The 26,147-nt window shown below is 46.4% G+C and overlaps 1 protein-coding gene across 3 annotated transcripts in view; it reads left to right on the top strand.

The window, feature by feature from the left end:
• The window catches only part of ppp2r5ca (protein phosphatase 2, regulatory subunit B', gamma a), a 293,739-nt gene extending 267,878 nt beyond the window's left edge, over positions 1-25,861 (top strand). For all 3 annotated transcript variants that reach the window (XM_086002969.1, XM_086002972.1, XM_086002970.1), the window contains 2 exons: positions 15,389-15,505; positions 22,967-25,861. In XM_086002969.1, coding sequence (XP_085859095.1) covers positions 15,389-15,505; positions 22,967-23,101 — 252 coding nt within the window. In that variant the 3' untranslated portion in view covers positions 23,102-25,861. The remainder of the gene's footprint in view (positions 1-15,388; positions 15,506-22,966) is intronic.
• Positions 25,862-26,147: the final 286 nt, after the last annotated feature.

Genomic DNA, 26,147 nt, shown 5'->3' with positions numbered 1-26,147 from the left:
CTGCTTCATTATCTGAGGAGTTGCGAATGGAACTGAACACTGTGCAATCATCAGCAAACATCCCCACTTCTGACCTTTGAGAGAGGGAAGGTCATTGAAGCAGTTGAAGATGGTTGGGCTTAGGACACTGCCCTGAGAAACTCCTGCAGCAATGTCCTGGGGCTGAGATGATTGACCTCCAACAACCACAACCATCTTCCTTTGTGCTAGGTATGACTCCAGCCAGTGGAGAGTTTTCCCCTTGATTACCATTGACTTCAATTTTACTCGGGCTCCTTGATGCCACACTCGGTCAAATGCTGCCTTGAGTCGAGGGCAGTCACTCTCACCTCATCCCTGGAATTCAGCTTTTTTGTCCATGTTTGGACCAAGGCTGTAATGAGGTCTGGATCCAAGTGGCAGAATCCAAACTGAGCATCAGTGAGCAGGTTATTGGTGAGTAAGTGCCGCTTGATCGCACTGTCGATGACACCTTCCATCACTTTGCTGATGATTGAGAGTAGACTGATGGGGCAGTAATTGGCCGGATTGGATTTGTCCTGCTTTTTGTGGAGAGGACATACCTAGGCAGTTTTCCACATTGTCTGGTAGATGCCAGTGTTTTAGCTGTACTGAACAGCTTGGCTAGAGGCGTGGCTAGTTCTGAAGCGCCAGTCTTCACAACAGCCAGGATGTTGTCAGGGCCCATGGCCTTTGCTGGATCCAGTGCGCTGAGCTGTTTCTTGATAACCCGTGAAGTGAATCAAATTGGCCGAAGTCTGGCTTCTGTGATGATTCTCCATCTTCAAATGGGGGGTGGGTTGGGTATCGCGGTCGTGCCAGATTCTGCTCTTCATATGTCCAAACACATGCTGTTTATCGCAGGAGTAATATTAATCAGAAACTGGAGTGACAGTTTTTATTCCCTTTCTGCTTTGTTCAGGGGTTCTGAGGCCAGTTGCAGCACCTTACTGCAACCTGACTAACCAGGTGACTCTGCACAACTTGAGACCTTCCTGTCTTTATTAATAGCTCAGTTCCACACACAACATCAAAGGATTTTTTTTAATCTAAAGTTAAAGCTAGCCCATATTGGTACTAATCTGGGCCGGGCTCTGCCATCATTGAGGATGGGGATATTCATGGAGCCTCCTCCTCCCATTAGTTGTTTAATTGTCCATCACCATTCATGACTGGATGTGCCAGGACTGCAGAGCTTTGATCTGATCTGTTGGTTGTGGGATCATTTAGCTCTGTATCACTTGCTGTTTCTGCTGTTTAGCATATATGTAGTCCTGTGTTGCAACTTCCCCAGGTTGGCACCTCATTTTTAGGTACAGCTAGTGCTGCTCCTGGCATGCTCTCCTGCACTCCTCATTGAACCAGGATTGGTCCCCTGGCTTGATGGTAATGGTAAAGTGAGGGATATGCCGGGCCATGAGGTTACAGATTGTGATGGGATACAATTCTGCTGCTGCTGCTGATGGCCCACAGCGCCTCATGGATGCCCAGTTTTGAGCTGCTCGATCTGTTCTGAATCTATCCCATTTAGTACGGTGATAGTGCCACACAACTCGATGGAGGGTGTCCTCAGTGTGAAGACGGGACTTCATCTCAACAAGGACTGTGCGGTGGTCGCTGCTACCAATACTGTCATGGACAGATGCATCTACGACAGGTAGATTGGTGAGGATGAGGTCAAGTAGGTTTATCTCTCGTGTTCTCTCACCACCTGCCGCGGTACCAGTCTGGCAGCTATGATCTTCAGGACTCGGCCAGCTCAGTCAGTAGTGGTGCTACCCAGTCAGTAGTGGTGCTACCGAGCCACTCTTGGTGATGGACATTGAAGTCCCCCACCCAGAGTACATTCTGTGCCCTTGCTACTCTCGGTGCTTCTTCCAAGTGGTGTTCAACATGGAGGAGTACTGATTCATCAGCTGAGGGAGGGCAGTAGGTGATAATCAGTAGGAGGCTTCCATGCCCATGCTTGACTTCATGGGGTCCAGAGTCAATGTTGAGGACTCCCTGGGCCACTCCCTCCCGACTGTATACCACTGTGCTGCCACCTCTGCCGGTGGGACAGGACATACCCAGGGATGGTGATGGAGTCTGGGGCATTGGCTAAAAGGTATGATTCTGTGAGTGTGACTATGTCCAACTCAAGCCTGACTAGCCTGTGGGACAGCTCTCCCAATTTTGGCATAAGTCCCCAGATGTTAGTGAGGAGGACTTTGCAGGGTCGACTGGGCTGGGTGTGCAGTTGTCGTGTCTGAAGCCGGTGCCTAGGATGGTCCATCCGGTTTTATTATTCTTATTGTTTTTTGTAGTGGTTTGGTACAACTGAGTGGCTTGCTAGGCCATTTCAACCACATTGCTGTGGGTCTAGTCACATAAAGGCCAGACCAGGTAAGGATGGCAGATTTCCTTCCCTAAAGGACATTAGTGAACCAGATGGGTCAGCATTAATCATACTAGCTTTTTATTCTAGATTTATTTAATTAACTGAATTTAAATTCTCCAGCTGCCATGGTGGGATTTGAACTCGTGTCTCTGGTTCATTAGTCCAGGCCTCTGGATTACTAGTCCAGTAACCACTATGCTACTGTACCCATTCTCTGGAATCAGTCCTTCTGTTCACATATTCATTCATACAACTGGGACAAATATGATAACCCAGGAGCCAGCATGGACAGGTGTATGCAATACAGGAATTAAAAATAAAATGTAATGATCCAGAGCAGATACTTGCTATATACCAAAAAGTAGAAGCATTTATTGATTAAATCTCAGAGCAAAATCATTTGAATGGAATATTTATTGTAACCTGGTACAGGAAACTTTGTGCTATCCGGAAGTCAGGAATCCGGCATTCTCGAGCTACCGGCAAAACCGCGCTCCGAAAACCGCACCTCAGTAACCGGCAATGTTGCCGGTTACGAGTCCGAGTCGCCAACGGTTGCCGAGTTCGTCAGTGGGGGTAGTTCTCCAAACTGCCACTACTCGGCCTCTTGGCGCGATCGGAAGTTGGAACACCTCAGAAACCCTGCATGTGGAGTCTCACTCTCCCATGCTGCCGGATAACCTCTTCTGATCAGTCATTTTTCAGGGTTCCAGTACTGTGTTTCTCCAACGTTGTTACAACTCATTGGGTTGAATTATGGAAATCCCAAAAGATCATCCAACCAAAAGGAAGAGAGTGGTGTTAACTTTAAAGCAGAAAATCGATATATGTAAACGACTAGAATTGGGAGCGAAGCGTGCGCACATTGTTGATGAACCGATTTTGAATTCATTCATAATGTACGACATCAAAGCGCAGAAGGATAAGCTGCTCAAGTTTTATGCAAGCTCGGAGACACCTAACAGTGTAGAGAAACGGCACACGCTTCATAAGCCTAAGCTTGAAGAGCTGGATACCGTGCTTTGAGTGGTTTTGTCTGAAGCGTTCAGAGGGTGTTCCGATTTCCGGACCCATGCTAATCGAGAAAGGGAAGGATTTCTATGCAAAGATGGAGCTCACTGAGAAGTGTGCTTTCTCTGATGGATGGCTATCATGCTTCAAGGCACGGCACGGGATACGACGACTCGATGTTTCCGGGGAGAAGATATCAGCTGATCACGACGCCCCAGAAGAATACTGCGAATATTTCAATCAGATTGTGAAGCAACATAATTTGTCGCCAGCACAGATATACAATGCCGATGAAACTGGCTTATTTTGGAGGTGTTTGCCAGAATCAACACTTGCTGGGGCTAGTGAGGCTAATGCTGCAGGTTACAAGAAAAATAAGGATCGTGTAACCGTGCTAACATGTGCAAACGCTGCTGGATCACACCGGGTTAAACTTCTCGTCATTGGGAAGTTTAAAAATCCCCGTGCATTTAAGAATGTGAGTACAAAGCTCAAACAAATGCTTGGATGGATAAGGAAATCTTTTCAAATTGGTTCCATCATACTTTTGTTCCATCTGTGAGGGGACATTTCCGTAGAATAGGGAAACCTGAAGATAGCAAATGCATTTTATTGCTTGATAATTGTAGAGCCCATCCGCATAAATCAAAGTTGGTTTCGGGAAATATTTTCACCATTTATTTGCCACCAAATGTAACTTCTCTCATACAACCCATGGACCAGGGCATTATCCAAAATCTGAAGTGTCATTACAAGAAAGACTTCCTACGTAGACTGATAAACCAAGATGACAATACAGGTATACAAGCATTTCAGAAGGCATACAATCTTAAAGATGCCATCTTTAATGTTGCATGTTCCTGGAAATTGGTGAAAGGTCACACTTTGAGACAAGCCTGGTGCAAATTGTTGCCTTCTGTAATGTTTGCTGAAGGTTCTTCTTCAGAGGAGGAATTTCATGGGTTCAATCTTCGTCCGCGGAAGACTGCAGTAATGGAAATGGCTGACATGGTGAATGATGTAGGCCCAGCAAACCCTCTACGTCACCTCAGTGAATGTGATATTCAGCAGTGGGTTGATGCAGATAGAGAAGTTGCTGTTGTGCATTCGCTATGTGATGATGAAGTAATGGATAATGTTTTGAATCCAAAGAAAAAAAAGGAAAGTGTGATGGAAACTGACGAGGATGAGATTTATGAAGTGAGAAAGGTTTCTTGGGCTAAAGCTGCAGAATATTTTGAAGGATTACTTATATTTGCTGAAAGCCATTCTTGCTATTCTGCCCAAGAAGTTATGCAGCTCCATGTTCTGCATTCCAACTTTCTACAAAAAAGGCAAGCGTCCACGAAGCAAGCAGACATCCGGGACATGTTTAAGAAACCTTCCAAAAGAGTTGGAGCAGTGGAAGTGCCTGAAGAATCTGTTCAAGTGCATGATCCTGATGACCCAGCTGGCATGGATATTCCTGATGAAATAGTTGTCTTGGAATAAGTGTACAGTCAACCACCGTACAGTACTTTATACTGTACTATACAGTCGTTTAAGTTTTGGTGCACTGCACAGTCGTTTATAAGATTTGTTTTACAGTACTGTTGTCGTTTATAAGTTTTGTTTTACTGTTAAGTTAATAAAGAGTTATGGATTACCATCAACTGGCAGTACTGTACTTAATCAAGTATCTTTCACCATCCATTTAACACAACATTCTGTAGGTGAGTACAGTACCCAATTACTGTATATTGCACATTTCTTGATTTTTAAATTTTTCTTTGTTAAATATAGCCTGGGTAGATAACCCGCTCAGGCATCCGGAGCTTTTTAAAAAATCAGCAGTAGCTCGGTCCTGTCGGTGCCGGTTCGCACAAAGTTTCCTGTATCATAAAGTCTCTCTTCACCCCTTCCTTCCCCCCCCCCCCCCCCAAAGGAAACCCATCTGCTAGCTTTATTATTGTATGTATGTTGGAGAAAACAAGGCTTCAGCCTAAATATGAAGTTGTTCCAGCATCTAGAGTACTTGGTTCATATGCTGCAAGATGAATTACTTGAATTTGAGAATTTGCTTTATAGAGGATGAGAGCCATCTGTACAAGGATAGTTTTGAGCCTGCCATATTATATTCCTTACCACCCTTTTAATTCACTTAAATCCTATTTCTCCCCCCCCCCCCCCCCCCCCATTCCTCCACTTGCCCCTCTCCCAAGTGTTGGTTACTCATGCTGTTATATAGTTCTTTGGGGGCTTGCAAGCCTCCAATACCGTGCCCAAGTGTTCATTCCTCGCATGAGAGTCCAGTGTAGGTAGGCCATTTGACCATGGGCATCACAACCAGCTCCTATCGGCACACAATGTCTACGCAAGTGCATTTTCCAGCAAGATAGTGATCACGAGTGGGAACCCTAGTTGATTTCCTGAACTCCTCAATATTCCAGTGGTGCTGAGGTCAATTTTAGTGCCTCTACCACCATCCCAACTGAAACTGGTTAATTCAGCACAGATCAAGTTACTCGTCTGTGGCCCAGTACAGCACTGGTGTATTTACCCAGCAATTCTATTAACTGATGTGCATCGAGACTGAAATCAATGATTATCTGACATGCTGGTAACCTTGTAAATGGCTTTTACTGTTTGAGCCTGGGCAATGAATAGAGGTATTTTTGCTGTATTGAAGTGTTGTACTTTTTAAACTACAAATTGCATTCAATTTGTGCTTGTAGCTGCAAACTTTTTATACAACTCCATGAAGTTGAATAACAAAACCGTAACAGATTAATATTAAACTCACTAGAGAACATGTGTATTGAGGGTGCTACATTTTTGAATCGTTCGTCTACACAAATAAGATATGCTGTTCAACTAAATAGGAGAGCAGGAAAGTACCTAGAAATGCTGCATTATAGTATACAGTCCCAGAACAAAACCCTGTTGGACACTGCTACCCACTTCCAACAACTGAGAAACTGCCCTTAACTAATCTTCTTCTGTTTCCTCCCTTCTACCTAGATTTAAATCCAATTTGCTACTCTTCTAATTCCATACCCCTTAATCTTCTCCAATAGTTTCCTGTGTGGTACCTTGTCAAATATTTGCTAAATGTCAATGCACACCATATGCACTGTATTTCCCCATCCACCATCTGTCAACCAGAAAATATAATTTCTAGGGCCTCCACTGTCCCCCCATTTTCCACAGGATCCTTTGACGTATCTGTCAGGTCTTGGCATTTTGTCCTCTAGTAGTTAACTTTTATCTATTATAATTTCTCTCATTGCTTTTAACCAGTTCATGATTTATCTACTCCCCAATATCATTCTCTCGGAGGTACTATTTTGTGCATTGTACGCAACCACTGGCCTTTTGCACCCAGCTTATTTGTGCCAAATCTGGATGGAACACTTCTTGCAGATGTAAGTGGCAGATGTGGGACAACAAACTGATGCTCAAGCTTTCAGCCCAAGGCCACCCCCTGCTGTTGGTTAGGGGCAATGTCCTCTGGGGTCAGCATAGGTTAGCCCCGATCATCTTAAACACCTTTCCATGTTTCTTCTCTTTTCAAAAATGCAGCCTGCATAATGGCCAATGATGTGTGTAATATTTCTGTGGCTAGATATTGCCTGAGGATGAATTGATTGCAAACCCTTTCTTTGCATGTCAGTCTTAGTGTGCTATGAGGATCTCTGGTGCTCACTAGTGTCATCTGCAACATCTTGCACTTGAGAGAAGCCTACTACCCAGTGAAAACTCTGCATCCTGACCAAGTGATGCCTCCTTTCCAATGGAAAGTAATGAAGATATTGCCCTTTGCAAACACTTGTTTCATACAGGTGTATGCTGAAGAGTGCCTTACAAGGCACAAATCTTCTTACATGACTTGGAGGAATCCAGTAGGGTGAAAGCTTCATGCTGTGGTAACCTGCACTTCTATAGGAAAAGCCATGACTGTTCCAGTTGTTTGCAGGTCATCCTACAGCAAATGGTACTAATGTGTGATAGCCTGCCTTGTGAAGCAGAAGACAGGTGTGCTCTGACCTGTCCAGGTACATATGTGGGGGAGTCTAAATATGGCTCTTGAATAGTGACTTGTGCAGCCAGAGTTGCTTCAGTATTTAGTGGTCCCTCGTGAACTCCTTTACTTCATCTACAGCATCTAGTATGTTCGGAACCCTGAAGGGAATACGCATGATTAACACTTTGTTCAGAGCCGCTCTTGGCAATCAAGAACACTAAAGGAAAGCATTGGCAGCAGGGGGCATAGTTTCAAGCTAAGGGGCAGGAGGTTTAGAGGGGATTTGAGGAAAAACTTTCACCCTAAGGGTGGTTGGAATCTGGAACTCATTGCCTGAAAGGGTGGTAGAGGCAGGAACCCTCACAACATTCAAGAAGCATTTAGATGAGCACTTGAAAGTCCATAGCATACAAGACTACGGACCAAGTACTGGAAAATGGGATTAGAATAGATAGGGCTTGATGGCCGGCGCAGACACGATGGGCCGAAGGGCCTCTTTCTGTGCTGTATAACTGACTCCAGATAACTCCCAAAAATTCAACAAATGGTGCCGTTCTCAGCAAAAACAAGTTCATGGAGCAAAATTCAGCAACATTGCACCAAAAGCTCAAACAAAAAGAAATGTCTCCACTGAACATGGCATGAACTGCAGCTTGAGGCCTGCTGCAGCAGTATCCCTGAGGCACCCATTTAAAACGGCAATCAGCATGCAGTGGGCAGTCTGCAGCTGTAAATTCTAGTGAGACTGAATTTGCATAAATAATCCAGTTAAATGAGATCCAAGCATGCTGGTAGCACTGCCTTTTTTTTGTACTGAAAATCACCAGTCAAAAATCCAGGCATGCACGGCTATGGATCTGATTTCTGCCTGCAATCCTCAACACCACTAATGGAGCTTCCAAAATCAGGGCTAAAGGCTCAAAGAATCGAAGATTATCTACATTTTGGTATGGCCATTGATATATAAATTGTGTGTGTATATGATAGATATATATATATATCACAGAGATAATGTTAAAAGATGCTGCATGGCAGGCTTGTCCAGATGAATCCAAATTAATGCATTTTATGCAGCCCTAGGTTCAAAATAGATGCAGTGACTGTATAGAATTTCATGGTTAATTTCAGCACCCTACATGGAGGGAGGGAAAAGTGTTTGTCATGTTGGTCCCAGTTACCAAAACTCATCAATTTGAGTTGTAAAATGAACACAATCGAGAATAAATGTAATTTCCACCTGTCTGTTTTTATCTCCAATTTCCACCATTTGCATTTTTTCTCTTAATCATTTCTTGCTTTAATAAACTTTGTAGGGATATGGAAGTTGGTTTGTACAAGATTTTAAATGTTAGTCACAGCATATAGGTCCCAAAAGTGTGTTAATGATGGATGTAAAATTAAAGTGAGCATAATAAAGTAAAACCTGTCACTTGTGTAAATCATTGCCTTTTTCATGCATTTTACCTACTTTACAAGGTTGGCATATGAAGCCTACTGAATGTAATCCTTTTTGTTACAAATGTTTGAGATGTGGTAGATGTAATGTGCAGCAGAAACAATTAAATAACAGGCAAACTTAATTGTCACCTGAATCAAGCTTTATCCCTGGTCTATCACAGTGCATTAAAGGGCAAGTGAAAGATGTATAGGCACTGACCTATTAGCACTACTGGATAGAATACTACTCCATAGAAAAATTTGGTTGGCACCCTGAAATGAATATTTTTTCCCACCGTTCGGTTACCTAATTGGGCAACTTTGCATTGTTTATCATTGTGCTGTTACCTAAGAAGACCAAGGTAACAGGCCTCAATGACTATCGACCTGTGGCTCTAACACCCGTAGCCATGAAGTGCCTGGAAAAGCTGGTCATGACACACATAAATAGCATCATCCCCGACTCCTCGGACCTGTTCCAGTTTGCATACAGGGCGAACCGGTCTGTGGACGACGCCATCTCCCTAACACTACACACTGCCCTGGAACATCTAGACAGGAGGGACACCTACGTCAGACTGTTGTTCATTGACTACAGTTCTGCATTTAATACTATTGTTCCCCCCAAGCTGGTCCTGAAACTGAGGGACCTAGGCCTGGGCACCCCCATCTGTAATTGGATTCTGGATTTCCTGACTGGCAGGCCTCAAGTGGTGAAAATAGGGAACAACACCTCATCCACTCTGGTCCTCAACACTGGAGCGCTAAAAGGCTGCTGCCTCAGTCCTCGGCTGTACTCTCGGTTTACACATGACTGTACAGCCATACACAGCAACAACCGGATCAAGTTTGCCGACGACACCACAGTAATCGCCCTGATAAGCAACGACGACGAGACGGAGTAAAGAGATGAGATAGTCCAGCTGATGAGATGGTGCAATAACAATCTTGCCCTGAACGTTAGCAAGACTAAGGAGCTCATCGTGGACTTCAGAAGCCACCGAGGGAACCACCGCCCCATCAGCATAGATGGGACACCAGTGGAAGTCGTCAGTTGCTTCCGATTCCTGGGACTGCAGATCTCGGATGACCTGGCCTGGAATCACAACACTGAGGCCATGCTGAAGAAGGCACACCAGCGCCTCTACCCTCTATGGTGCCTGAGGAAATGCGGCATAAGCACACAGTGGCTTGTGAACTTTTACCGCAGCACCATAGAGAGCGTCAATGTGTGGTATGGTAAAACCACTGCACAGGACAGGAAAGCCATCCAGAGGGTTGTGAGAACGGCAGAAAAGATCATCGGGTGTGCACTTCCGTCCATCAAGGAGATCTTTCAGACCAGGTGTCAGAACAAGGCCCGCTCCATCATCCAGGACCCCAAACACCCTGGGCACGAACTGTTACCCCTCCTGCGGTCCGGTCGTCGGTACCGCAGCATCCGAACCAGGACCAGCAGGTTCAAGAACAATTTCTACCCACAGGCAGTGCGCCTACTGAACTGCTAACCGCACTGCCCCACATACCATAGTCACATTCTCCCTCCCACCCTGGAACTGTATATCACATGAACTGTGAGCACGCAAGAACATTCTTGATCACTGGACTATGTGCACATAGGACTCTTGTACCTCAACCTTAACTTATAACTTATAACTCATTTGTACATTGCACACTGCATTTTAACTTATACTTATTTATATATAATATACTAGCTGGGGCGAGCCCGGCGTTGCCGAGGCTTTTTCGAGGGCATGTTGTTGGAAGAGAGAGAGAGAGCGGGTGGGGGGGCGGCAGAGAGAGACTGGGGGCAGGGGGGGGGAACGGAGAGAGACTGGGGGGGGGGAAACGGAGAGAGACTGGGGGGGGGGAAACAGAGAGAGACCTGGGGGGGGAACAGAGAGAGACTGGGGGGGGGAACAGAGAGAGACTGGGGGGGGGGAACAGAGAGACTGGGGGGGGGGGGAACAGAGAGACTGGGGGGGGAACAGAGAGACTGGAGGGGGGGGAACAGAGAGACTGGAGGGGGGGGAACCGAGAGACTGGGGGGGGAACCGAGAGAGACCGGGGGGGGAAACAGAGAGAGACCGGGGGGGGAAACAGAGAGAGACCGGGGGGGGGAAACAGAGAGAGACCGGGGGGGGAAACAGAGAGAGACCGGGGGGGGGAAACAGAGAGAGACCGGGGGGGGGAAACAGAGAGAGACGGGGGGGGGAAACAGAGAGAGACGGGGGGGGGGGGAACAGAGAGAGACGGGGGGAACAGAGAGAGACGGGGGGGGGGAACAGAGAGAGACTGGGGGGGGGAACAGAGAAGCTTCCCCCCCCCCCCCCCCGGCGCGATTTCCCGAGGCTCGCACCCCCCCCGCGATCTCCCGAGGCGCTGTGCTGGCGTCAAGGCGGCTGCGCAACTGGCGGCCTCTTTTTTAAACTGATGCGTGCTGGCGTCGTGGGCCGTGCGCATGCGTGGTTGCCGTTTTATTTTATTTTTAAAAAGCCAGAGCGGGCTCTCGCGGGCGGCGCATGCGCGGTCAGTGCCAGCGGCGCAAGGCTGCCCGCGGGGAGCAGGCAGGGAATCCCCGCGGGCTGGCGGCCGTTAGAGCGGCTCACTTCGGGCCCCGACACCGTCAAACCTGAGAGGGGGAAGTAGAGAGAGACAGAGAGGGAAGAGGAGAAGGAGAGAGAGGGAAGAGGAGAAGGAGAGAGAGAGAGAGGGAAGAGAGAGAGAGAAATTTTTGGAGCTTCAGGCCTGCCTGCAGCGGGCCTGGAGACCAGCACAGAGCCCCCTGCGCGAGGGTGAGGAGGACGGGGGGGGTTGCTAAACACAATATAAAACTGAAATAAATTGTTTATTAATTCCCTAACACACAATTCAAATATTTACCTTAGTTCCCTAACACACAAAGTGTGGGGGGAAAAAATCGTGAAAAATCAAGATGGCGGCCACTCACCTCGGTTCAGAAGGATAAGGCCCGCCCACACACGCACCGATTGGTCGACCGGTCAGGTCACCGAAGCGTAGGATTGGTCAATCGTCGAGTCAGTCGACACTCAACTGTCGGATGGCACGCACCAGGAACCCGCCGTCCGATTGGTCGACCTCGACGTCACACGGTCGCTAATGAGATGCTAATGAGCAGAACGCTGAACGTTTTTGGGATACCGCGGGCGGGATTTTTGTCCGGCAGAAACGTAAATACGCCTATGACCGGTCCGGAATCGCAAGCTTTCTTTTGAGGCGACGCGCGCGTCGGTACGCGCTCTAACTTTCAAACGTATAGAGAACGGACAGACAGACAGACATCGGGACAGACAGAAGAGCCGCTTTATATATATACTAGCTGGGGAGCCCCGCGTTGCGAGGGCAATTTTGGGGCGCGAGGGCAATTTTGGGGCGTTTGGTCTCCCTGCCCCTGTGTGTCCCCCCTCTCCCTGTCATGTCCTCTCCCTCCCCTCCCTCTCCCCTCCCCCGCTCCCCCACTCCCCTCCTCCTCCCCCACTCCCCTCTGTCCCTCTCTCCGGCCCCTCCCCCTGCCTAGCGCCTGAGGTCCGGTGCCGTTGCTGAGGTCCCCCGCGTATCGCGCGGCTGATGGACGGCCGCTGCGGGCGGGCGGGCAGCGCATGCGCGGTGAGTGTGGGCGGCGCATGCGCAGTGAGTGCGGGCGGCGCATGCGCGGTCAGTGCAAGCGGCCCGCGGGAGCCGGCAAGGCCGTTAGCGAGCGGGAAACTTCGGGCGGCGCGCCCGCGCTCCGTCCGCGACACCTGAGAGGGGGAAGTAGAGAGAGACAGAGAGGGAAGAGGAGAAGGAGAGAGAGAGAGGGAAGGAAGAGAGAGGGAGAGAAATTTTTTCAGCTTCAGGCCCCGAGTCCCCCCTGCGCGAGGGTGAGGAGGAGGAGGGGCCACTCACCTCGGTTCAGAAGGATAAGGCCCGCCCACACACGCACCGATTGGTCGACCGGTCAGGTCACTGAAGCGTAGGATTGGTCAATCGTCGAGTCACTCGACGCTCAACTGTAGGAAGACCTCGACATCACACGGTCGCTAATGAGATGCTAATGAGCGGAACGCTGAACGTTTTTGGGATACCGCGGGCGGGATTTTTGTCCAGCCGAAACGTAAATACGCCGATGACCGGTCCGGAATCGCAAGCTTTCTTTTGAGGCGACGCGCGCGTTGGTACGCTCTGTAACTTCCAAACGTATAGAGACCAGGCGGACAGACAGACAGAAGAGCCGCTTTATATATATAGATAGATACTAGCTGGGGAGCCCCGCGTTGCGAGGGCAATTTTGGGGCGCTTGGTCTCCCTGCCCCTGTGTGTGCCCCCTCTCCCTGTCATGTCCTCTCCCTGTCATGTCCTCTCCCTGTCCTATCCCTCCCTCCCCTCCCCTCTCTCCCTCCCCCTCTCTCCCTCCCCTCCTCTCCCTCCCCTCCCCTGTCTCTCTCCCCCACACCTGCCCACCCCCTCCCCTCGCCCACCCCCGCCCCTCCCCTGCCTAGCGCCTGAGGTCCGGTGCCGTTGCGATAGCGGCCGTGCGGGGCCTAGCGCTTAAGGCGCGATCGGGTTCTGAAGCCGGGACGGACCGGAGCTGAGGTCCCCCGCGTATCGCGCGGCTGATGGACGGCCGCTGCGGGCGGGCGGCGCATGCGCGGCCCGCGGGGAGCGGCGGCGGCGCATGCGCGGGGGGGCGGCGCATGCGCCGGGGGCGGCGCATGCGCGGCGGGGGGCGGCGCATGCGCGGCGGCCCGCGGGGGGCGGCTCATGCGCGGCGGCCCGTGGGCGGGAAACTTCGGGTGGGCCGCCCGCGCCACCGTGAAACCTGACGGGGAAGTAGAGAGAGACAGAGAGGGAAGAGGAGAAGGAGAGAGAGAAATTTTTTGAGCTTCAGGCGCCGAGTCCCCCCTGCGCGAGGGTGAGGAGGAGGGGGGTGGTTGCTAAACACAATATAAAACTCAAATAAATTGTTAATTAATTCCCTAACACACAATTCAAATAGTTACCTTACTTCCCTAACACACTGAAAGTGTGGGGAAAAGATCGTGAAAAATCAAGATGGCGGCCACTCGCCTCGGTTCAGAAGGATAAGGCCCGCCCACACACGCACCGATTGGTCGACCGGTCAGGTCACCGAAGCGTAGGATTGGTCAATCGTCGAGTCACTCGACACTCAACTGTAGGAAGGAACCCGCCGTCCGATTGGTCGACCTCGATGTCACACGGTCGCTAATGAGATGCTAATGAGCGGAACGCTGAACGTTTTTGGGATGCCGCGGGCGGGATTTTTGTCCGGCCGAAACGTAAATACGCCTATGACCGGTCCGGAATCGCAAGCTTTCTTTTGAGGCAACGCGCGCGTCGGTACGCTCTGTAACTTTCAAATGTATAGAGAACAGACAGACATCGGGACAGACAGAAGAGCCGCTTTATATAGATAGATAGATAGATATACTTATATACTATCATATACTTATCATATTACATTACTATTACTTCCAGTGGTAATAGAGGCTTTTTGCACTATTCATCATATCCTGCAACTTGGACTGTCATTGCTATATTTATTTGCTTATTGTTTCTATATTTATATTTGTTTTTTATATTTTATATTTATACTTCTATTATGGGAGTGAGTGGGGAGTAAGCATTCCATTGTACCAGTTACATATGGCAATAAAATAATCTTGAATCTTGAATATACCACATTGACAGTTATAAATTAGAACATTTTACGTAATCTTAATTTTAACACACCTAATATATTGATACCTTGGGACGAGCACATTTTGGTCACTTTAGGATGACTTTATACTGCATGTCTATGCTTTACTATTTCTATTTTGAACTAAAATACTTTCTTTGGCCTGTATTTGTACTAAATTTTTGTTATGACTATGAATCCTCTGTTATGAACATCTGTGGGCAAGAGGGCGGGTAGCAGGTAAATCTCTTTCTCCTCCCCCCATCCCCCTGAGTTTTAAACCCCTCTCCTCCAGAAGGTATTGGCTCCTTGCTCGGGTATGGCTTCACTGGTGCTGAAATCCTCCCAGTCCAAATGGCCATTATTCATATGAGTATTGACAGTGAATGGTGGAGGCTATTTGACAACAGGACATCACAGCTGAGCTTGGTTTTATCCTTGCCATACAGCCATATAAATGCAAATCCGTTAAGGGTTGCTGGACAGAGATTAGAAGTGGGAATCCTCACCAGTTGTGTCTCCACTTGTGCTGTGGCAGAGATTGGCTAACTCAGCATGGCCAGGTTTCTGGACAGTATAACTCACTTCAATCCTGCTCTCAAGTCAGCCATCCAATAGGTCCAGGTTCAGCTCTCTGATTTGTCTTTGTTCTGTGCCTCCCCAAAACTTACATTCTCCTTCCACCATCACTTCTGAATTATTTGAGCATCCAGGGCGCTCACATCTTTTTAGTTTTTAATTTGAAAAATCGATATCTCTGTAGTTATTTGTAGAGCCATCTTGAGCTTTCACCTGCACATTTTTTTTTCCAAAAGAACTTGTAATTATTTTTACATGAAACTTAAATTCTTTCTTTCAGTATCAGCTTTTTATCGATCCTAATGGCATGAATAGTCCAGTTGCTATGGAAACAGATGGTCCCTTGATAGAAGATATCCAGATGATCAGAAAGGCAGTAGAAGATCAAGCAACTCAGGTATAAAATGGCTGCAAAAATGCCACCATTTCATTTGTTGGTTTTCATGCAAGAACGTAATGACATTGTACAATTCGCACATACTGTTGTAAATTGTGCTATCTGTCCAAACTACTTGGTACCTGTCTAAAAATTAGTCTGTTGAGTGTTAACAAATTTAATTTCCTGCACTATTTAATTTTGTGGATGATATACCTATCAATTTATCCAATGAAAAGCGACGAGTTAAGAAAGTAACTATAGGTTTTTATTGGCTAAATAACAGCCCACCCTCGTGGGTGATCGGATCCAACAAGGAGGAATACCAGCCAGTCGACCACCTTTATACCTGGGCAGGTAGGTGGAGCCGTGGGCGGAGTCAGCAGTGGTCAGCCCAGGTATAACAGCGTGACAAGAGGCGACCTCGTATAGTGATACAACAGTGATGACCATAGAGTAACGATATAACAGTGATAACTATAGTGTAACGATAGTGAACGATAAAAGTGGTTTACCACATTCACCCCTTGTTTAGATTTGAGTCCGGCGGGGTGAAGTGTACTACCAGTTCCGGTATGTCAGTCTGTCCGGAGGCCTCGTAAGCCTTTCTGATCGTCGCAGCGGCGGTGTTGCATTATCCGGTGTTAATGCTGGTGTCTGCGTGGTCGGCGAAGGCTCGTGGGGTTCCGGCATGCCGTCTACCTGGTGGGGGGTGTAACGGTGGTGTCTCAGGAGTGCCCGAGGGTGCGAGGTCTCGTAAGGAGACTGTGTCCTCCCGCCCGTCTGGGTATGCCACATAGGCGTACTGGGGGTTGGCGTGCAGGAGGTTCACCCTCTCGACCAGGGAGTCCGTTTTATGGGCCCTCACATGCTTTCGCAGCAGGACGGGCCCCGGAGAGGTCAGCCAGGTTGGTAGCGTGGTTCCTGTAGTCGACTTCCTGGGGAAAACAAACATTCGTTCATGGGGGGTGGCGTTAATGGCAGTGCACAGTAGTGACCGGATGGAATGCAGCGCTGCCGGGAGGACTTCCTGCCAGCGGGAAGTTGGGAGGCCCTTAGACTTTAAGGCTAAGAGGACGGCCTTCCATACCGTCGCGTTCTCTCTTTCCACCTGCCCGTTCCCTCGGGGGTTGTAGCTGGTGGTCCTGCTTGCAGCAATACCTCTCGCTAGTAGGAACTGACGGAGTTCCTCGCTCATGAAGGAGGAGCCCCGGTCACTATGTATATAGTTTGGGAACCCGAACAAGGCGAAGAGGTCGTTCAGGCATTTAATGACCGTGGTACTGGTCATGTCTGGGCAGGGGAAGGCAAAGGGGAAACGGGAGTACTCATCAACAATGTTGAGGAAGTACACATTGCGGTCAGAGGACGGGAGGGGCCCCTTAAAGTCGATGCTCAGGCGCTCGAAGGGGCGGGTGGCCTTGATCAGGCTTGCTCTGTCCGGCCTAAAGAAGTGCGGTTTGCACTCGGCACAGGTCTGGCAGTTCCTGGTCATGGTCCTGACCTCCTCGATGGAGTAGGGCAGGTTGCGGGCCTTAATGAAGTGGTAAAGTCTGGTGACTCCGGGGTGGCAGAGGTCGCTGTGGAGGGTCTGAAGTCTATCAATTTGCGTGCTGGCGCATGTAATTCGTGAAAGAGCATCAGGGGGTTCGTTCAGTTTACCTGGCCGGTACAAGATATCATAATCATAGGTGGAGAGCTCGATTCTCCACCTCAAGATCTTGTCATTCTTGATTTTGCCCCTCAGCTTGTTATTAAACATAAAAGCGACCGAACGCTGGTCGGTGAGGAGGGTAAATCGTTTGCCTGCCAGGTAATGCCTCCAGCGTCGTACCGCCTCCACAATCGCCTGGGCCTCCTTCTCGACCAACGAGTGTCGGATCTCAGGGCCCTGTAGGGTCCTTGAGAAGAAGGCCACCGGTCTCCCCTCCTGGTTAAGGGTAGCGGCTAGGACGAAGTCGGATGCATCACTCTCCACTTGGAAGGGGATGGACTCATCCACTGCGTGCATTGTGGCCTTGGCAATGTCTCCCTTAATGAGGGAGAAGGCTGCGCACGCTTCCTCCGTAAGGGGGAAGGATGTGGACTTCATGAGGGGTCTGGCTTTGTCCGCATAATTGGGCACCCATTGGGCATAGTAGGCGAAGAGCCCCAGGGTTCTCTTTAGTGCCTTTGGACAGTGGGGGAGGGGTAGCTCCATGAGGGGGCGCATTCTTTCGGGCTCGGGGCCGATGACTCCGTTCTCTACTACACAGCCGAGGATGGCAACGCGCGAGGTGTTAAACACACATTTCTCCTTATTGTAGGTGAGGTTCAGCCGTTGGGCCGTACGGAGGAATCTCTCCAGATTAACATCATGGTCCTGCCGGTCGCGGCCGCAGATGGTGACGTTATCTAGGTAGGGGAACGTGGCGTGCAGCCCGTTCTGGTCAACCATCCGGTCCATCTCCCTTTGGAAGACCGAAACCCCGTTGGTGACGCCGAAGGGGACCCTAAGGAAGTGGTAGAGGCGGCCATTCGCCTCGAAGGCGGTATACTGGCGGTCCTCAGGGCGGATAGGGAGTTGGTGGTAGGCCGACTTAAGGTCGATGGTCGAGAATACTCGGTATTGTGCGATCTGATTGACCATATCAGATATGCGGGGAAGGGGGTATGCGTCCAGCTGGGTGTACCTGTTTATGGTCTGGCTGTAGTCGATGACCAGGCGGTTTTTATTGCCGGTCTTAATGACCACGACCTGGGCACGCCAGGGGCTGGTGCTCCCCTCGATGATGCCCTCCTTCAGGAGACGCTGCACCTCGGAGCTAATGAAAGCTCTGTCCCCGGCGCTGTACCGCCCGCTCTTGGTAGCGACGGGTTTGCAGTCGGGGGTGAGGTTGGCGAACAGGGAAGGTGGCGGGACCTTGAGGGTGGATAGGCCGCAGGTGTTACGCGGTGGGCGGTTTAAAATCTGTTGGTTGTCGACTGTGAGTGGGGGGAGGGGTCCGCCGTATGCAAGTGTGACGCTTTGGAGGTGGGATTGGAAGTCTAGACCTAGTAGGACGGCAGCGCATAGCTGGGGCAGGACGAGGAGTTTAAAATTTTTATACTCCGTGCCCTTAACCGACAGGGTCACAACACAGTAGCCGCTGATGTCTGTGGCGTGGGACCTCGATGCCATCGAGATCCGGTTGCGCGTTGGCCGGACCGTGAGGGAGTAGTGGCTCACCGTGTCTAGGTGGATGAAACTCTCCGTGCTTCCGCTGTCGAATAGGCAGGTCGTGGCGTGGCCGTTTACTTTGATGTCCATCATGGACTTGGACAGGTGGTGCGGGCGGGCTTGGTCCAGTGTGACGGAGGCTAGTGTATAGCTGAGCGAGTTGCTGTCGTCTGCGGGTGAGGCGGTGGTCGGGTCTGGAGGCACGGTGGCGGTCGAGCGTGGTGGGTAAAATGGCGGCGCCCACGAGGTTGGACAAAATGGCGGAGAAGATGGCTGCTCCCACAACTCACATGAGGCACTGCTGGTGTTGGTTGCCTGGATCAAAGATGGCCGCCCCATGACTCACGTGGGGATGCTGGCCTCTGTGGCCTTGATGGAAGATGGCCGCCCCCACAGCTCGCATGAGGCACTGCTGGCCTCTGTTGATCTCCCTCTGCAGGCCTTTGCAAAGTGGCCTTTCTTCAGGCAGCTCGAGCAGGTCGCGTTTCTGGCTGGGCAGCGCGCCCTCGGGTGTTTCGCCTGGCCACAGAAGAAGCAGCCGGCGGCCCGATCGCGGGGGTCCGATGTCGCAGCCGGTACCGGGGGTGGCGGTCCCGATCGGGTCCGGGACGCCGACGCTGAGGTAGGTCCCAGGGGGGGTGCTGCGGGGGGTATTGCGGTCGGGGTCGGTCCCGAGTCCCAGGGCCGCAAATTACAGTACCTGGAATATGCCTCGAGGTCCCGATGGGCCACTTCTAGGGAGCGAGCGAGGGCTGCAGCTTTGTCCAGGTCGAGGTCCTTTGCTTCAAGCAGTCTTTGCCGTGAGTAGTCGGACCGCAGGCCTTTCACGAAGGCATCGCGAACATTGTCTTCAGTATTTTCTGCCGCCGTTACCGCTTTAAAGTTACAGTCCCTGCCGAGTGCTTGTAGCGCCTGTAAAAATTCATCTACAGACTCTCCTGGCTGTTGCGGGCGGGATCTTAGGAGGTGTCTGGCATACATGGAATTTACCGGGCTCTGGTACTGTCGTTTCAGCCGGTTGATGGCGTCCGCGTATGTTTTAAGGTCCCGGATGAGTGCGAATACTTTAGGGCTCACTTGGGCGGTCAGAACTCTTAGCTTGGATTTCTGAGGCATGCCGGATTCTCCCAGGTAGGACTCGAAACAGCTCAGCCAGTGTTCGAAGTCGAGGGCTGAGTTTGCTGCATGTGGGTTTAGATCCAGGTACGGTGGTCGGAGGGCTCGCAGCCAAGCCGGCTGCTGTGGCTGTTGTAGCTGGGCGTCTGGCTGGTCGTTTGGCTGCTCGTTTGGCTGCTCAAGTAACGACATTTTAAAATTTAGCCAATAAAATTGATATACCTATCAATTTATCCAATGAAAAGCGACGAGTTAAGAAAGTAACTATAGGTTTTTATTGGCTAAATAACAGAGCCCACCCTCGTGGGTGATCGGATCCAACAAGGAGGAATACCAGCCAGTCGACCACCTTTATACCTGGGCAGGTAGGTGGAGCCGTGGGCGGAGTCAGCAGTGGTCAGCCCAGGTATAACAGCGTGACAAGAGGCGACCTCGTACAGTGATACAACAGTGTGAACAGTGATAACCATAGAGTAACGATATAACAGTGATAACTATAGTGTAACGATAGTGAACGATAAAAGTGGTTTACCACAGTGGACCCATCTGTTTTGTCTTAATAATTTGCTCTTACTATGATGGCAACATAAATTGATCTTAATGGAGGTGTTTGCATGCTATTAAAAATGTTTTTACAGCATTTTTATGAAATGGAAGAAAAAATTGGAACAGCCCTGGGTTACTTTTTATTGAATCCAGTAGATCCTACATAAGATCTCACCACAAGTGGATATAAATAGGATTGGCTTTGATGTGTGAGCAGTTCCTCGGGTTAAATTGGAATAGCATAAGTACAAGGGGCAATAGGAGGCTGCAGTAGTAAATGGGAATGGATATTTGTAAATGCACAAATCCTTCCAGGATTTACCTGTGTTTTAAACTGGGATAAGAGCCTCGCTGCTATGACTTTAAAATAATCTTGATATGTTGGGTAGTTCAGACAAAAATCATGACTGCTTACAGATTTATTTATCTATCAAGCTAAACTAGTGCACAGTCAGTCTGCACCTTGAGTACTTTGTCTAGATCTGGTCATCGTGATATTAGCACTGGAGCCAATGTTGAAAAGAGCCATAAGACTGATCCCTATTGTTAGAGATCTGACTTCTGAGGCAAGACTTGGACTTTTCAGCATTGAAAAGAGTCATCTGAAAAGTAATCTTATGAAGGAATGTACAGTAAACAGTATGGGATAGGTAAATCCAGAAAGCTACTTTAAATTAATTTGGATAAGGGGACAAAAGTTCAAACTACTAAAAAGTCAAATTTAGGACTGATATTAGGAAGTTCTTATTTACAGAGTGATTAACATATCTAAGGAACTTCCAAATAGAGTAGTGAAAACCCTGGAATCATTTAAGAACCAATTGGTGCATTTAAGGGGAAGCTAGATAAACACATGAGGGAGCAAGGAATAGAAGGATATGTTACTGGGGTTAGATGAAGAGGGGTGGGAGGAGGCTCGTGTGGAGCATAAACACCGGCATAGACCAATTGGGCCGAATGGCCTGTTCTATGCTGTACATTCTATTTAATTTATTTACACCTGCTCTAACTATTCATCCAGCTGCAGTGGGTGTTCATTATTTATTTCACAAGACTCAATCAAAAATACTTGCTTCACTGTCACGGCTAAAGTCTTAAACATTCCTTTGCGAACTCTTCCCCTACTTCTATAATCCAACAACCCTCTCTTGCAAGAGCATAACTTGAGTCACTAACCAACGCTGTGGTAGATTTGTAATATTAAAAATGGTACGCCTACATGAACTTCCTTTTTTCACATTACCTGTGTCACACTGCTGTCATATGCACATTTATTTCACTTCTGTCATAATTATTGGCATAAACATATGAAGTAATTTTTTTGTGGCTTTAAAAGGGCACATTTTAATACGACCAGCGGAATAGCACATTTTCCATGGCATGGTATAACCTTCCAGTCCTTACAAAATAGTATTTCATTTGACTTTCCATGGACAATGCCATAGGAGATAGGCTAGTATAATAATTTTTTTAAATGTCTTCAGTGCATTTCTTGTCCGTTATCATTCATGTCGCACTTCATTTTTGTTTATTTATTTTAAACTCATTTGGAATGGCATAGTTCCCCAGCAGTTAATATTTTAATTGCCACAGTTGCCAGAAGATGTCTGACCCTGTATGAACTTAAGTACCACTTTTTAATAAAAGTGAAAGCTAGGCTTCTGACCTCCACAGCCTGACGAGCAATTAAACTCTATCCTCACTTACTGTTTACTTAACAGCAATTATACTTTTTTCGTCTGAAAGAAACACACATTTGCCTTGGCAGCAGATTAGTGCAATGTGAATTACATGGCATAATGCTCCTATCTTTTTAAAGAACAGTTCATCATCCAACTTACTGCAAGCAACTCCATGGGAGATTTAGAACATACACATTAACATGCATTATGGTTTCATTTTTCACATGTCGATGTGCCAATAACCAAGTTCCGACATCACATGTAAATGAACTATATGTGTAGTGATTACACTGAAGGATTAAAATTTATGATATACTTAATGGATTACTGGCCAATTATACACCTTTGCAAAAAATTGCCCTTGTTTTGTGAGGTATAGCATTTTTTCTAACATTTCAAATTTCATCCATGTGAGAAGCTACAATATCAGCAAACATTTTGGACACTGCCGGGGGTATTAATGCAATATATCATTTTAGATCTCTCATGTAGCACTCATAACATAATTTGCAAATATAGTACAGTGTCACTTCATCATTAAGTTATTGCTGTAACAGGGTCCTTTCCTGGTTCCAGTGGAAAGTCATCAGTAAAAAGGCATGTCTTTGTGAACTGATTTCCCCCCCCCCCCCCCCCACCCGCCTGAAGAAAAGGCAGAGTTTTATATATTAGCTACTGTCTTGGTAGAAGAATTATTAAAATTAACCTGATCTAATTATGTATTCAATCTAACATTACATTTTAACATAAAATTACTGATATAGCAAAAAATAAAATTTCTTTAAATTTACATTTCGGATACAATTCTTTCTGTGGTCAAGTCTTATTAAAACATGATTATGAATCAAAAACCAATAAAGTAGTTATTTTAGTAGAATTTGCATCTTTGATGCAAGTATTTTTTTTGCCACTGTTTGACATTCACTTACTTTTCCGTAGGCACAGAAAGATCTTCGAAAGGATCGTCCACTTGTGCGTCGCAAGTCTGAGCTGCCTCAGGATATCTACACCGTGAAGGCCTTGGAATCCCATCGTCGGGCTGAAGAGATTATATCTGCGCACGATGGGCATTAGGCTATTTCAACAGAAGAATATTGTAAAAAGCTATTCTCCGAACTCGGTCTATGTAGAAGCTATTATGCTTTGTGCCATACCAATCAGCTATACATTGAGTCAACGCTTTCTTGAATCCAGTTTGTAGGCAATAACTTTACCATGTATGAAGTCAAGCCTTGGTAGTTCAAACAATGGTAAATAGAGTATTGTGCTTTCTACAATCTACATCAAAAGATGGAGTTAAATTTTCAAGTTGTCATTTCCACAGAACCATTGAGTTATAAAAATTTGTTTGGCGTTTATATTTATCCTTTTATTTACACCTGTATTTGAAAATAAATGGGATATTGAGTCTAAATTTATTCCTGAGAAGTCACAGACTGAATTTTTAGTACTGAAACCACCATTTTTGCATTATGACTGCATTCAACCCAATGTACTTATCATTGCATCCCAAAATGTATTAGTATAAACTTAAATGTCAAGAGTTTCTGAACTCACTAAATATTCTGCACTAAATCTGACCATATTAAAGGAGGAATCATTTTTTAAAGTTAATTCTATTAATGCATTGCATGAAAAGAAAGTATCTTTAGTTTAGGGGGATATTAAAAGTGATGGTCGTGATTTTTTTCCATATAATAGTACCACATCATTTAGAACACTGACCATAGGATTTCATCTCTAAGTAAATTGTTAACTTGAAATTTTAAATCTGAGTAGTTCCCCATTAATATATAAAATAACTACAGTTAATTCCTGTTGGATTGGTTTGGATCTAATCTTTTTATTCAGGTGCTTTGACATCTCATTTTATAGTTTTTAATGTTTGTCAAAGTTCTTTACATGTTGTCTGTCTTCATGTATATTATGCAAGGCAAGAGTTAGAAGTTCTGATGGAACTCTCATTGTACTAAATCGGCTGTGGCAAGAATTCTCAGGGTTCGCTATTTTAATCCATTCCTTCATCCCGTTCACGTTTTCAAACGTAACTTTTCTGGTGCTTTTATAATCTGTCTGTTTGTTGGTGCACTTTTTCAAAATAAATTGTTGTCTCAAAACTAAAGAGAATTTTGAGATGCCTTGTGGAGAATGGATCTAGAAAAATGTCACACTCTTCTAACATAATGTGCACTAGATTTTGGATCTGGAAAAATGTCACACACTGTTCTAACTTAATGTGCACTAGATTTTACAACACCTGTTAGAATGAAGATATGATGTGAAACACCAATGTAAGCATATCTGTTGTAAGCTGTGTGAAATAACTCATTATGATTAGTAATCAGAAGCTGGTCAGAGGAAAACCAAAAATAAGTGTTTCTCTAAGTCGTTCATGTTTGGTCAGTCTCCTGTAACTTTTGCACCATGTTTGCAAGTGATTTATAATCGCCAGCTGATCATCAGGTTTGTGATGCAAAATGGTGCATGGTAAGACTATCTGCAAACGCCATCCAGTTAAAATGTCCTCTCAAGTGTTCCCATCTCTGTTTACATTATTTTGTTTAAAGAATTTTTCTGAGCCTAGCATGCTGAAGCAAATAGAAAATTGTAGGGGTATTCAGGGCTGTAAAGAAAAGAACAAAATTTGAAGGTTTCCCAACTTTTATTGTATGAGATAAATCTTCAAATTTCAGAAAGCACTTCCTGTTTAACTTGAAAAGTGAATGCTAAAAAAAAATAATGTCCTACATAAGCATGTTGGAAATCTATTTTGATTTACATGTGGATGTTGATAAGTGTAGGTATTTTATTCCCAACAGTTGTCATGGAAATCTGTCCCCAATACATTTTCTTTTAGGACAGTAGGGTGCTTTTACTATGTGGTATCTTGCAAGCTTTTGCAGTGCTGTTTTTATTTGCATACCATTGTTTGAACTTCCGTCTTACATTGACTAGTAGTTTATCTCACATATTCATTGGTTTTGGGTGTTCAGTATGTTTGTGTGAGGTGTTCCAGAAGGATTGTAATTTTATTTTGGCCACTAGAAAGTGTATATTTGTATACAATTCAGAATATGATCCTGTCTTTAGCAATTTTTCCTCATTTTAACTTATCTATTGCTAAAGATTGACACTCACCAAATTGCAAGTCAACTTCGAATTACCTTTTTCTGCTAGTATGATTGGCAACATTTTTATATTAATTGGCAATTTACATTGTATTAAAAGAGGTTAGTTGCTGTGGTAACAGTTTCACCTGCTTGGGCTATTACCAAAAGGTACTAGCTCTTACTGTACAAGACATTGAGATTTGTTGTCTATTCATAATAAATTGCAGAATATCTTTTTACTCTTAATTCAAAATTAAATGACAATTCAGTAAATGGTATGTAGACTCTGGGTGACTGGGGTGATTTAAAGAAGTATTTTTTTTTAATCATTGTGCAGCTCAACCAGCACAAAACAGATACCCTGCAACCAGCACATGAGCAGTTTTATGATAGGTTACAGAAATTCTTATAAATGTCTAAAGAAAATGTAATTCCAAAGCTTGTTCTGGTGACTGTTTTTCTTTAAAAGCAGCTTTATGATTGACTCCTTTTTAAGTTTCTTTATTTGTATTCGTTTAAAAAAAGAGCCCTGTACAAGAGGAATGTCCAGTAACATAACAAGTGACCTTTAGTGTGATACCTATATAAATGGCTTCATTTTAATATTGTACATATGTTGTACTTTGTTTTAAGTAGTGTAATATCTAATAAAAAGTAGATTTCATATTTTGTACAAAATGGTCCTATGTACAGAATAAAAAGTTCCTAGCAACTACAAAAGTTGGTAAGTGGCAAAGATGTTTTTCTTTTAGAAAATATTTGCAACGAGTTGACATTGAAGATGTTGAAATGTCAAAAATTTGAGTTTATTCAAATTCAGTATGTTTTTTTGTGCATTAAGCATTTCACTCTGCACTTTTCACTCTGCACTTTTATCCAGTTTGAAATTATAAAATAGTTGTACAGCTTCGTAGAGAGAATAAAAATACCACATTAATCTTACATTTTCAGCCAGTGAACTACAGTGACCAATGTTCAATCTAATTGGCTTGTGTTTACTGCTTTATTAC

The sequence above is a fragment of the Somniosus microcephalus genome, chromosome 12, assembly GCF_052327205.1.
Source record: "Somniosus microcephalus isolate GS21.2 chromosome 12, FLI_Smic_1.0, whole genome shotgun sequence".
NCBI classification, from domain to species: Eukaryota; Metazoa; Chordata; class Chondrichthyes; order Squaliformes; family Somniosidae; genus Somniosus; species Somniosus microcephalus.
Note: the sequence above shows the minus strand (reverse complement) of the source record. Positions and strands in the feature narration are given on the sequence as shown.